Source organism: Eptatretus burgeri, chromosome 6, assembly GCF_056783735.1.
Source record: "Eptatretus burgeri isolate ZD-2024b chromosome 6, Ebu_testis_v1, whole genome shotgun sequence".
NCBI lineage: Eukaryota > Metazoa > Chordata > Myxini > Myxiniformes > Myxinidae > Eptatretus > Eptatretus burgeri.
This window is the reverse complement of record NC_140966.1, coordinates 44,109,996-44,124,571: the sequence shown is the minus strand read 5'-3', so window position 1 is coordinate 44,124,571 and position 14,576 is coordinate 44,109,996. Positions and strand designations below refer to the sequence as shown.

The window sequence follows — 14,576 nt, the reverse complement described above, 5'->3', positions numbered from 1 at the left end:
ATATGGAACTCAAAAATTTGGTTTATCTCCCTGTGTCAGGAAAAACCATACACAGAGTAAATTTTAGGATAACCGACCAAGATAATCGTATGATTTCTTTTAATGGAGAAGTTATATCCATCATAATTCACCTACGTGAAGTTTTCCAAGAAATAAATACGATGGTTATTGTGAGGAAACACTTCTTCTTCTTCTTTCGGCTGTTCCCGTTCGGGGTCGCCACAGCGGATCATCCGTATGATCCACATTGTGATTTGGCACATGTTTTACGCCGGATGCACTTCCTGACGCAACCCTGGTCACCTCTTACGACACAGGGATATGGCACACCTATTTTAACCGGGGTATACACCAGCCCAGTACACTGGTACTCATTTCGCTGACCTCGGAAGGATGACAGGCTGAGTCAACCCCCTGGTGTATTAATTCAGTGGCCCAACGGGGCTTGAACTCAGGACCTTTTGGATCCCAAGCAGCTGCCCTAACCACTGCGCCAACACCAGGCTATTGTGAGGAAACACGAGTTGGGAAAATATAAAATAATTACAGGGGATGGGATGTTCCTTTCCCCATACTACAAGGGTGAAGGTATGTATCTTGGTAGAGGATACTATATGTAGTGTCGTGGTAGGGATGCTTAGCAGGCAGACACGAGCGGGGGAACAGTCGAGCCAGGCTGTGTTGCACAAGCGGGAGCGCGGGCGTACTTTGCCCACCGCTCTCCTTTATTACGCACTCAGTACACACACAAGCCGTGGCGACTACGGCATCCACTACAACGCCTCAGGCGGCGCGCACTCCTTATATCCCTGGCAGACATGATGATCACGCTGACCACTCCCCCACCATCATGCCCTGCCCCGCAGGCCCGCAGGCTATACCACACTCCTCCCTCCTAAAACTATGATTATTAAATGATCACCATCATAATAAGCATAAGCAGCACGAAATACCACGGTAGAAAAGCAGACAAGGTACAAAAAGAAAACAGCATAGTATAAAAGCACATCACATCATATAACATGTCGATGCGAGCGAGTGAAGCCGCAACGGCCAGGTTACGAAGACCGAGTTGCACAATGCACCTACAAAACCCTGACCGCGCTACCGATATGAAGCAGCAAGGTGAGAAGCACAGCAGCACTACGCAGCAAAAACGCCCCCAGGCGGCTCATGCTTACATGGCCTTTGGCGAGGTCGCGGCGACCTCCCGAGCAAACCTACCCCGGCACCATCAAACCCCTCCGGCCCACAAGGCGGCACATCTCCCCCAGCCAGACCTGAAGCAGATAAACATTCCGAGGCCGGAAGCCCGCTGTCTGGAAGCCGTGGCGCCAGCGCCAGACCCGATTGACCTTGGGTGGGGGCGCTGAACAGCGCCGCTGGCTGGATGCAACCAATGCCCCACAACAACCCACGCACCACAATCAGTTGAGCCTCCAACACACGTCCAAACGGCCTTGAGCGAAAACAGAGAGCCGCGTCCCAGGTGCCAGGCACGTATGACCTTGCCCAAACCAGAGGTGGGGGTAACGCTGAACAGCGCACCAGCCCCGGCTCCGAGTCGATCTCCGAGACCCACACGGCAGTTAGACGGTAGCAACTCCATTTAAACCACACTTCAACCACAGGTCAGGTCAGGTATGGGAGCATGTGCCAGAACAGCACGTCGCTGCGTCCACTTTCCGCCGGTACTCCAGGGGCCTCCGTCTGGCCATCCCCCAGGCAGATGCCAGGCCCATCCCCATCTCCTTGAGATGATGGTCAACCTGTTGCAACCATGAGGCACGTGGTCGACCCACTGGCCTCCTCCACTCATGAGACTCCCTCGCTGAGAGAATCTGGTGAGCAGGATCAGAGTCAGGAAAACGAGCCACATGTCCATACAGCTGCAACTGACGCTCACGGACTATGCAAGTAACAAATCTCATCCGAGTCTCTCTCAGCAACCGCTCGTTGGACACAAAATCCGACCAGCGATAGCCAAGGATTCTCCGAAGAGACCTGGTACCAAAGGAATTAAGTCTCCGTCTCAGATCCTTGGTCAGAGTCCAAGTCTCGCACCCATAGAGCAAGACTGGAAGTACCAAGGACCTGAAGACTCGGACTTTCGTCCTCCCGCACAGGTACCGGCAGCGCCACACCCCATGATCCAGTGAATCCATGACTCCCCAGGCCCGACCCAGACGTCTATTGACCTCTGACTCGCAGCCAGCAGAGACATGAATATCACTGCCAAGGTAAGTGAATCTCTCCACGACCTCAACATCCTCACCACAAACAGACACAGACAGGACAGCAGCATCCAAGATGTCACCGAAAGCCTGGATCTTAGTTTTGACCCAAGAAACCCGTAATCCCAACGGCTCCGATTCCTCATTCAGCACCTCGAGGGCCCCCAAGAGGATGTCTAAAGTCTCCGCAAAGATGACTGTATCATCTGCAAAGTCAAGGTCCGAGATCTTGACATTCCCAAATGACGCACCGCAACTTGATCTCTCCGACATCCTCCCTAGAATCCAGTCCATACAAGTGCTGAAAAGTGTGGGGGCAAGTACACATCCCTGACGAACTCCAGTAACAACTGGAAATAAGTCAGAGATGGTACCACTACACTTCACAGCACTCTCAGTACCAGAGTAGAGTTCAGACATCAGATCGATCAGTTTTGGTGGCACCCCACGAAGACCAATAATCCTCCAGAGGACATCCCGATTCACTGAATCGAACGCTTTACAGAGATCAACATAGGCTGCAAGCAGCCCCTGCCGAAACTGTCGTCTGCGTTCGGTGAGGACACGAAGTGCAAGGATACGGTCAATCGTTGACCTCTTTGGTGTAAAGCCTGACTGCTCTGGACGCTGGTGCTCAATCAGATGGTGGCGAACCCTATCGAGAATTATCCGAGCAAAGACCTTGCCCGGCACTGAGAGCAGTGTCACCCCTCGGTAGTTGTTGCAGTCTTGGCGATCACCCTTCCCTTTCCAGAGAGGGACAACAAGGCCCCTCTTCCAGTCAGTTGGGATGATGCCTGTGTTCCAGGCAGAGCACAAAACTGCATGCAACGACACGAGTGCAGCATTTCCACCAGCCTTGAGAAGTTCGGCATGGATGCCACAGATCCCTGGAGCTTTGCCCCGTTTCAACTGGTTCACCGCAGCCCGTGTTTCCACAAGCGTAGGTGGACCACAGTTGATTCGAGGGTAAACAACAGGGATTGTAACACCCTTGACGTCCAACTCAACAGTTGGGGGATCAGCCTGGTACAACCGCTCAAAGTAACCGGCCCAGCGGGCCTTCACTTCAGACTCCTCTGTCAAGAGCCTACCACTCTCTGCTTGAACTGTAGTGCTCCGAGGGATGGGCTTGGATGAACGTAATGCGCGAATTACCCTGTAAGCGGGACGAGAATCACCTGTCCACAGGTGATGCTCTACCCCCTCACAGATTCCTCGCACATAGGCCTCCTTGTCCACCCTCAGTGCATGTACAGTTTTATGCCTCAGCTCCCTGAACAGCTCAGCTCTGCCATTCAGCCTGGCCCTGTGACTCTGGTCAATGCTATCCAGTGTCCCTTGAGAGACAAAATTCTTCTTTGCCCTGCGGTGAGCTCCAAGGCATCCACCGGCAACATCAAGGACGGTGGTCTTGAAGGCGCTCCACAACTCTTCAGGACCCCCCAAAGCACGCAGACCCCCCCAAGTGTCCACTCAGCCTGTTCGCAAACTCCTCAGCTACTCTCTCATCCCTGAGCTTGGCAACATCCAGCCTCGGCTGGGATGGTACCATTCTCCAGGATTTAAGGTGCAGCTTTGGAGTTGCTACAACAAGCCTGTGGTCAGTATTGAGGAACTGAGCACTCCGGTAGACCCTGCAGTTCTGGATCATCCTCCAACGACCGTCAATGAGGACATGGTCAATCTCCTTTGCCACACCGCCAGCGTTGGAATAGCAAGTCCAGCGATGAGCTTGTGGGCGCTGAAACCATGAACCAGCCACCCTAAGTCCATGACTTCTTGCAAAGTCAAGGAACTTAGTGCCATTCTGGTTCATAGTTCCTGACCCATGGGGACCAACACACACCTCATAACCGTCCCTATCAGTTCCAGTCAATGCATTGAAATCCCCCAAAACTAGAAGTGTATCTCGTCTGGGGCACTGAACAACCACAGACTCGAGTGTGGCGTAGAATGCATTCTTCACGGTGAGATCACTCGCCTCAGTCGGAGCATAAACAAAGACCAGGGAAATGACACCTAAGGAGTGACGAATCCTTAATCTCATAATACGCTCGTTGACCAGTGTTACCTCAATTATCATTGGGGTCAGCTTATTGGACACAGCTACAGCAACTCCTTGGGTATGGTAACCATCAGAGCGACCAGACCAATAGTAGGTGTAACCACCCACTATTATCTCTCCGCAATCCGGTCTCCGAACCTCAGAGAGAGCTGCAATCCCGATGTCCAAACGCTTGAGCTCAGATGATAACAGAGACAGGTGATCATCCTCTCTTAGGGATAGGACATTCCAGGCACCCACCCGAAGGGACCGCCTCAGGTTAACCCAAGGAGACCGCCGTCTGGTGGACGACACCTCAGCACCACTCCGACACACTCTCCCGCAATCTGACCCAGGGATGTTACCCCGTGGTTTCCCTCCTATCAAAGATTGGGGGTCCCGAAGGCTTTGCCCCAATCCCGTCATCCGGTGAGCTGCCCTGCGAAGGGAAGCTGCACAGGAGGTACTCCCACGGAGTGGGTTTTCAGATTTTTTTGCGTTTTTGCGTTTTGCGGAATGAAGGGTTTTACGGTGGCCGGAGTGCAAATCCTGCCACCAACCTCCTAATAAGAAGTGACCCAACTGCAGGAGGACGTCCGCAGACACAGTTGGGCACGAGATATGGATGGCCGTTGGCTCACAAGGAGCTCCTCCGCCCTTTGACAGGTTTTGTTTTTAAACCTGCTGGGTGTCCATATCCAAACACCCTCCTCACCAGAAAACCTGGTGGGGGAGACGGTTTAGTCGCCGACAACCCGACCATGGAACAGGTTAGTACAGGTTTACATGGTACCTGTAGCAGGTCACAGATCGAACCTGACCTGACAGAAGACCTGACAGACCTGACAGAACCTGACCTGACAACCACAGGCTCGTCATAAATCAATCAGAAAATCGTTGGCACAGTCGCAAATTCATTTTCCCGTGCAGTGCGTTCTTTCGATAAAATCCCTGCACATAACAAAGCAACCACCTGCGGCCCGGGGCAATGGGAGGCCAACCAAACCTCTTTATTCGCCACCATCGCTCCCAAAGCCTCCACCTCATATCGATCATAATGCGAATCCCATCGATTGATCTCAACCAATTCTATTCTCACACAGGAACTGTCGGCATTTATTTCAATACCATTAAACCGCATCTCTCGAGCAATGCAAAACAAATATGCAATGAACAGCAGCCCATAACCCACATCACGAGTCCGCCTCTTGGTTGTCGACTCGATGTTGCGACCCATGACTTCCTTGAACGCGACGGGCTCGCCGCCATTCCCCGTTGAAACTGCCCGAACAACACAGGCGCGCATTGCCTCATGAACACAGCCGAAGCGCGAGAGCTCATCGCGAGAGCTGGCACGGCTTCCGTTGCTTCTGCACCGCACATCACCGTTGCAGGCAGCAACGAACGGCCGCTCCCGTTGCATCGATGCGGCTCCCGCCGCCAGAACCTCGCCCTCGGAAATGGAAGAAAGCAACGAAGGAAGCACCGGCGCACCTGGAGGTACGAACTGGAGATCCAGACCGAGGTGCGTCAGCCAGTCCCGACCCAAAAGGGCGGACCCCTCCCCTCGCACCATGAACACCGAGAGTAGGGTGCTTCGACCCCGGTAGAGCCCCGAGCCGTCGGCCACCGCACGCGGAGCAACCGCTTCGCCGGTGTACGTGTGCGATGCGAGGGCAGCACGAGTGGACTCAACTCGACACCCGATCAGTGCCCCGATCACTTCAACTTCCCCTGCCATTGATCTTGTCACCTCCGGACCAATTGAAGGCAGGTTTAACATCGGCAATAACTCCCGTTCCGGGTCGCCGGGATCTCTGTACCCAGGCTGCAAGACTCGACCCGGGGCGTTAAAGTGTACGCCATATACCGAACACCGTACCGGCAGTAGGTCTCGACCCGGGACGTAAGGGTCGCTTCGCACACCGCCATCTATGACCGTCATGATGGGCGATGACTCCCGGCATACACACCGTAGACGTCTCCGAGTGCTCAGACCGCCGTCCGAGTGATCGTATTGCAAAAGCCGTCCACGACCCGCGCCGCAGACCGTGCGCGCGGCCGTGTGCGCCTGGCACATCGCGCTGACCTCCGGACCATCTGCTGCGCACCGACCATCGAGACCCCGGACATTCCTCAGAGCTTGTGCGACGTCCAACGCCGCGTTCGAGCCGAACTGCGTGTCCCCGTTCTTTAGCCGTGGCCTTGCAGAAATCATTCCCCAGATTTGTCGTGTCTCAATAAAACGAACACCGAGCGCGGCCGTTGCCCACTCGACATGGCCGAAGTCGACTCCGACGAAGGCGGGCACGCATCCGTGCGCCGTGCCCCGACTTCCTGTCATGCCTGAGCTGGCCGCGCTGCCGAGCCTCCTGGCTCCGGAGCCTGTGCGCGCGGCGAGCGAACCTGCGACACGCTCTTCGCGATGCGTACTCCTCCGGAACCTCGAACCGCGCGAGGTGCGCTGAGTTACTCGCTGCCACTCCGAACCCAGCCAACTGCACACGCCGATCCGAACATCCTTGTCGAAAACGGGCATAAGTCCGTACTCAACCATCCTCGTCAGCCAACTGTAGTGTCGTGGTAGGGATGCTTAGCAGGCAGACACGAGCGGGGGAACAGTCGAGCCAGGCTGTGTTGCACAAGCGGGAGCGTGGGCGTACTTTGCCCACCGCTCTCCTTTATTACGCACTCAGTACACACACAAGCCGTGGCGACTACGGCATCCACTACAACGCCTCAGGCGGCGCGCACTCCTTATATCCCTGGCAGACACGATGATCACGCTGACCACTCCCCCACCATCATGACCTGCCCCGCAGGCCCGCAGGCTATACCACACTATAAACCTAAGAGACAAAGGGGTGTTGGACATCAATTTAGAGGAGATGGGATAATTGATACTCTTATGGGTATTGGTTCAACTATTCTTAAACATAAAGATCTAATTGGTTCAACTGCTTCTGCTGTGGGAAATGTAGCAGGTGCTGTAAAGAGCATAAAAGATGCCCAGAAGGAATCTCATAAATTACAAGCAATAAAAGAAATTAAGAAAGGCAAAACTCAGTTGTCCCCCCAAGAATGACAGAAAATAATTCAAATACTTGGATCAGGGTTTCAAAAGTTTTAACATCTTTTTTCCTAAATAAATACAAGTATGGAAGCAATTGATAGTATCTATGATTTGGATGATACTATTATTATCTCAAACTCCACTAAAAAGAAGATTACTTCAAGGTAAATGCAATAACTGGAACAGACTGGAATACGAATGGTACAAAAAGTTTTGAAATAAATAATCAACAAACCTATTTGAATCTCTCCGAAAGTTTCTTGTTGTGTAAATTTAAATTCACTAAAGCTGGGAATAACACAAACGCTACACTTGTAAATGATTTCTTCTGGAAAATGTTTGATAGTGTGCGTTTGTATATTGGAACACAAGAAGTTGAAGCGGTTGATTATGTCTCTGCTGTATCTGAAATGATGAAATTTACACTCTATACATTCAGTGATAGAATGGGAAAGGGGTCTGTCGAAGGTTTTATTCCTGATATGTCAACGGGAACAAACACAGACCCTGGATATACTCAAAGGAAAGGAATGTATAATGATGATACAAAAGCAGTAAATAGTTTTACTGTGGCAGTTCCTCTTAAAGGTATATTTGGATTTTGTGATCATGATAAAGTTCTGTATGGTCTTAAAATTAGATTTCAACTGCAAAGGAATGATAATGAAAATCGATTGCTTTTTGGTGTTGGTAATGCTTTTGGTGATCAGAATAAATTTGTAATTGAGGAGATGAGTTGGTATATCAGTGAATATACTCCTAATCTTAAAACAGAAGAGATGTTGAATCGAAGACTTAACTCAAAGAAACCACTCAGTGTATCATACCTCAAAAGAAGATGTCAACACGTTAAACTCAACCAAACTACTTACACGTGGAATTTGGGTGTTCTGGAAGAAAAGCCACGATATCTGTGGATCATTTTTAAAAAGCCAGATGGTGATACTGCGACTGATAAGAATAATGCATTGAGTGATAATGCTAAGGTGAAACAACTTCGCGTTTCTCTAGATGGAACATTTTATCCACGAGATAGATTGGAAATTAATTGGGAAAAAATGATTTTGCTGAAGCATACAAGTCTTACCAAAAGGTGTGTGAAAGTAATGGAAATAAAGAACCTATTTTGGATATGACAGCATTTAAAAGTTTGTATACAATCTATGCGTTTGACCTGAGTGCTCAAAAGGAAACTATAAAGTCTAATCGAGTGGATACTTCCCTATACATTGAAAGAGGAGAGAGTGAAGAAGTTGATACATATTGTTTGCTTTTGGAAGAAACAGAATTGCAGATTAATACAGATAATGGTGTGATGATTAGTCTCACATAATTTTTTGTTAAATAAATGAGTGGCAAAGTACCAACTGGGGTATATGTTAATCAAATCAATCTTCATAAACTATCATCTTGTGTTCAAAATCAAAAGCCTTGTACGATTAACGTTAATACAATTCAGAGAAAAGGAGCAGTAAGAATTGATGTTTTGCTCACAAGAGAACAGGTTAAAATCTTGAATGACACTGACTCACTTAAAATTAAAATGACAAAACCAATGTTGAAAAAATATTCAATAAGAGAGACGAGTGGAGGATTTCTCCCAATTCTAATTCCTTTATTTGCTGGTTTAAGTGCGGTTGGAGCATTGACGGGTGGTATTTCAACAGCGGTGAAAACTGCCAACGAAAGGAAGGCTCAACTCCAGGCTCAAAAAGAATTGGAAAGACATAACAAAGAGTTGGAGAAACAAATTAGTGGAAGTGGTGTAATTGTAGATTTTGCTGAAAAACTTGAAGGTCTGCCTGATAAAGCGAGATTGTTAGTTGGAGATATGCTTTCTTCTATAGCACAAGCAGGTGTAAAATTAACGAAAAGAGGTAATGGATTATATCTTTCTAATAAATAAATGAGCATTGATGAGTAGTTTAAAGAATTTGGAAAGAATACAACATCAAATTTACAACTTGTCAAATATTGTAAGAAATTAAAAATTCATAATGTGGTTATTTGTATGAGAGATGAATTAACAAATGTGCTGAAACATACAAAGAATATTATTATGAACTTACAAGATAATAATGGGAACGGTTCTCATTGGGTTTGCATTTTTAATAGTCAAGACAAATATTATTTTGATAGTTTTGGTCTTCCACCACCTGTTGAAGTCATAAAATTCTTACAGAATGGTGTTTATCAAACTTTTCAAGTCCAAGAATTAAATTCCAAGTGTTGTGGTCAATTATGTCTATATGTGTTATTTCAACTCAACAAAAATAAAAAATTTATGATATTATTTTTAATCTAATATAAATGACTTATGTTGGTAAAGATGGTTCTATCTTTGGTGTATCTCAAGAACTGGATATTGATTTATCAAATTATTACACAAAGGCACAGGCTGAACGACATAAATATAATATAACCAAAAATATTAACATGAATGCTTATAAATTAAAAAATTATCCAAGCCCGACTGACGCGACTGACTTGGTGAGATTAAGCGATTTATCACAATATATATCTTTAAATAAAACGGCCGTGTATTCCAAAGATACAGAAGTGTTGATATTATCTCCAGGTCATACAGAATTCACAGTTCGAATTAAAATAAACTTTTATAAAGAAGGGCGTATCGTTTGTATGAGAATAGAACAATGGGGGTATGATATGAATGATTTAGGGTATAATTGGTCATTTAAAATTAACCTCGAAGACCTGGAACAATTAAGTCAGTCTCGTGAGGAAGAATATTATCCACTTGGTATTGAGAATGAGTTTTGTGGGTCCACGATTAGTAAACAACAAATAAAAGAATTTAATAAGGGTAAATATAATAATGGTTTTGCCCTTGTTTATATCATGAAAACAGAAAAAACAGGATTATATATAATAAGTAAGGAAATACAAAATGATTTAACTATGGGAAGATGGGGAGGTGTTTCGTACCATAATATTATTCTAACATATATTTCTAATACATAAATGCTAGAAAGAATGCTTCAAGAAAATTATCATTTCTGTGTCCAAGCATACCCTCAAGAAAAGGGTATTCGGTATTTTAATAAATATGTTCTACAACATAAGAATGAGGTATTTTCAATAAAAGATTGGTATTATGCTGATGTTGATAAACCGACAACTTTAGATTTAATGAGAATGTTAAATAATGAAAAAATTATAAAGTTAAGAAAAGGTAAGGCTCTTTTAGAAATTCAAAATAAATTTTATTGGTTTCCTGTTGTAAAAAAAAATATTTTGGATACAGGAATAACAAGAAATCCTGATGAATATATGTATGATATTCTGTGGGGTGTAAGCGATTCAAGGATAATAAGGGATGAGGAAGGAGTTGAAGAAGAGAGGGAAGAGGAGGAAAAGGAGAAGAGAGAGAAGGAGGAGAGGGAGAAGAAAGAGGAGGAAAAGGAGAAGAAAGAGAAGGAGGAGAGGGAGAAAAAAGAGGAGGAAAAAGAGAAGAGAGAGAGAAGGAGAGAGAGAAGGAGAGGGAGGAAAGAGCGAGACAAAATAAATATCAAAATATGGAAACCAGTGAGATTAAAAAAGATTGGTGGTATTACAGAAAATAACTCAACCCACCGAGGAGGAAAACAAAGAATTGACAAGTCTATTTGCAATACTTTCGGCAAGAATATTGACATCGACAAGCTATTCATTTTAATTCAAGTTTTTCATTTTTTTTTTTTTCTTAAATAAATGGAGGAGAGAGTGAAGGCATTTCTTAGGATTCTTTATGTTTTAAAAATTAATATTCAAATGCGCATGTTGGAAACTAAAAAGGTTTTTGCACTCTGCAGGAATTTTTCACATAAATAAATGAGTTATTGTCTCAAATGTAAAAAGAAAACTAATACTAAAAATATTTCATATATTAAAAGTAAAAATAACAGGGTTATACAAAAAGGTATATGTTCGGTGTGTGGTTCAAAAAAAAAATCAATTTATCTCCAAACACAAACGAGGAGGAGATATACAAAAGTTTTTATCAGGAAGTAAATTTACAACTACTGGAATACCAGGGGAATTACATCTTCCAGGGTATTCTTTCTGTGGTCCAGGCACAAACTTGGATAAAAGATTAGATGAGGCAGACAATCCTAAATCCTGGAGTGAACCCATCAATAGAGTTGATGAAGTGTGCATGAGACACGATATTGATTATGGGAATACCACAACGTTGGAAGAAAAGCATGAAGCCGATAGAGAAATGTTGTATAATTTGTCTCTGATACAAAATCCAACCTTGAGAGAAAAAGTTGATCGGTTCATTGTGAAGAAGATGATCAGTGCTAAATTGAAACTTGGACTTGGAAATTCAAAAACTTATAGGCTCTAATGATGTCATTAAGACTGAAGAGCAATTAGCTGATGAATTACATAAACCAATATTCACAAAGTTTCAGAGAAGGAAAGTTTATTCCAAGGAAGTAGATTATATCTGGTCTGCTGATTTGATTGAACTCAATAATGATAAGGGGTACAAGTATGCTTTAACCGTTATTGATTTGAGGAGTAGATACGCATGGGTTGTACCATTAAAAAACAAAACAGGTAATACTCTTAAGTTAGCCTTTCAACAGATATTTAATAAAAGTAAGAGAAAACCTAAAAAATTGTGGACTGATGAGGGTAGAGAGTTTTATAACAAGACATTTATGAATTTTCTAAAAAATAACAGTATTACATTATACAGTACCTTTAATGAAGGGAAGGCAGTTGTTGTTGAACGTTTTAATCGTACCTTAAAAGAGAGATTATATAAAAAATTCACACAACTCAGTTCACAACAATGGTCATCTTTTATTCAGGATATTGTGGATAAGTATAATGACACGATTCACACGTCAACAAATATGAAACCATCAGAAACATTTACAAAATTAAAATATGAAAAAGAGATTAATGTCAGAAATCCTAAGTTCAAAGTTGGTGATATAGTAAGAATATATAGGTGGAAATCTCATTTTGAAAAAGGTTATATTAAAAGATGGACAAACGAACTTTTTAAAATTGTTGATATAATAGATACGGTTCCTTGGACTTATAAGATATATGATTTGGAAGGGGAAGCGATTTTAGGTTCATTTTATTCACAGGAATTACAAAAGACAAAGATAAATTGAAATTTTTTAACTCCACCCCTTTTTGACTCCACCCACACAAAACCCACCCACATAAACCCCACCCCACACAAGCTCCACACAAACCCCACCCCACACAAACCCCACACAAACCCCACCCCACACAAACCCCACCCCACACAAACCCCACCACACATAAACCCCCCACAAGCTCCACACAAGCTCCACACACACAAACCCCACACAAGCTCCACCCATATTCATCATATTCACATAATTAGTGATTAGTTAATTAGTTCCCCACACACAACATGTTTATTTAATTAAAAAATTATCCACCCATCCACACAAGCTCCACCCATCCACCCATCCACCCATCTCTCCACCCATCCATTTATCCACACAAACCTCATCCACATTCACCCCTCCCACATAAGCCCCACCGAAGCCCCGCCACATAAACCCTGCCCACATAAACCCCTCCCACACAAGCTCCACCCACATAAACCCTGCCCACACAAACCCCACACAAACCCCCCACAAGCTCCACACAAAAACTCCACACACATAAACCCTGTCCACATAAACCCCTCCCACACAAGCTCCACCCACATAAACTCCTCCCACCGAAGCCCCGCCCACACAAGCCCCGCCCACACAAGCCCCGCCCACACACGCCCCGCCCACACAAGCCCCTCCCACACAAGCCCCACCCCCTCCACCCCCCCGTGCGCCCCCACCTTTGGCCCCCCCCCCCCCTCATCCCACCCCCACCCTTCCCCACACACACACACATGGGGAGGGGAGGGGTGGGATGAGGGGGTGATGGGTCATTGGGGGAGCGCACCTACCCCCCCTTCATGTCTTAATCCTTTTTTTGAAATTTAAAATCAAGTAATTGTAAACAAAACAAATATAATTAATCAAAATTGTAAATATTAAATATTAATTTGCGAGAATGTATAATCTTTCCCAGCAATCTTCTTCAGATGTCTTGTGATTTCGAAACTCAGACACCATATTCTGTTTTGAAACAAAAAGTGGATAATAATTAGGTTTTATAAAGATAATTACATGGTAATATGAGTAAGCCTGGTGTTGGTTCTAAGTTCAAACCTCGTTGACCACTGAATTAACACACCAGGAGGCCGACTCAGCCTGTCATCCTTTCAAGACCAATAAAATGAATTCCAGTGTACTGGCAAAACCGCGTCCAAACTAATGATGCAACCAACATAAGACGACATTCCAAAGAGAGAGTGATATTAATAAAAGAATAACCAAATAATAATTCAGAAACATTTACCTCCAGAAAATCATGTGTTGTACCAGATTGCTTCAACAGCTGATGTTGTGCGATAGCGCTGAAAAAAAAAAAAATGAGTCAAGGGTATAGATGGAGAGACAGACAGAGAGAGGTAGGTAGAAAGACAGACAGAGGGAGATACAAAGAGAGAGACAAACAGACAGGGAAAGAGACACACATATACACACACAAACACACACATATATATATATATATATATATATATATATATATATATATATATATATATATATATATATATATATATATATATATACACACACACACACATACATATATTCACACACACACACACACACACACACGTGTCTCACCATTGGTTTAATTTATTCGAGATCAGAGGCCGTGATAAGACTTCGTACCAGTCATTATAAACGTTTTTCAATTCTCTTCTAAAATCCTTGACCTCTTCAATAAGAGCATTCATTGGATGCACCTCATCGTGATATGTAAACTCCACTTCTTCCAAGGACCTGCCAGAAAAAAAATATATATTTTCGCATTATCACGATTTAATTTATAATCAATTGCTTCATTGTTCAAAGAGGAAACCATACACAAACTTACCAACTTTGTAGTGAGCTGTTATCTTCATCGGAAGAGAGTGAGTCCATGTCTCAGTTTTTTTTTACCATTGGTACAAGATGGCAAAAAGATCAGAGGCCGTGATAAGACGTCGTGTCAGTCTTTAAAAAATGTTTTTCAATTCTCTTCTAAGATGATTGACCTCTCCAATAAGAGCATTAATTTCATGCACCTCGTCATGATATGTAAACTGCTCTTCTTCCAAGGACCTGCC

General features: G+C 44.7%; 2 protein-coding genes across 2 annotated transcripts in view; both read right to left on the bottom strand.

Moving 5' to 3' along the window:
• LOC147024656 (palmitoleoyl-protein carboxylesterase NOTUM-like) overlaps positions 1-14,576 on the bottom strand; it is a 107,481-nt gene that overhangs the window by 53,246 nt on the left and 39,659 nt on the right. The window lies entirely within an intron of this gene.
• On the bottom strand, positions 13,321-14,457 carry LOC147024657 (uncharacterized). Its single transcript, XM_085884785.1, has 4 exons — positions 14,345-14,457; positions 14,092-14,250; positions 13,757-13,814; positions 13,321-13,473 (listed from the first exon to the last, which is right to left on the bottom strand). The coding sequence occupies exons 1-4, from the start codon at positions 14,389-14,391 to the stop codon at positions 13,396-13,398; spliced, it is 342 nt and encodes a 113-aa protein (XP_085740911.1). The 5' UTR covers positions 14,392-14,457; the 3' UTR covers positions 13,321-13,395.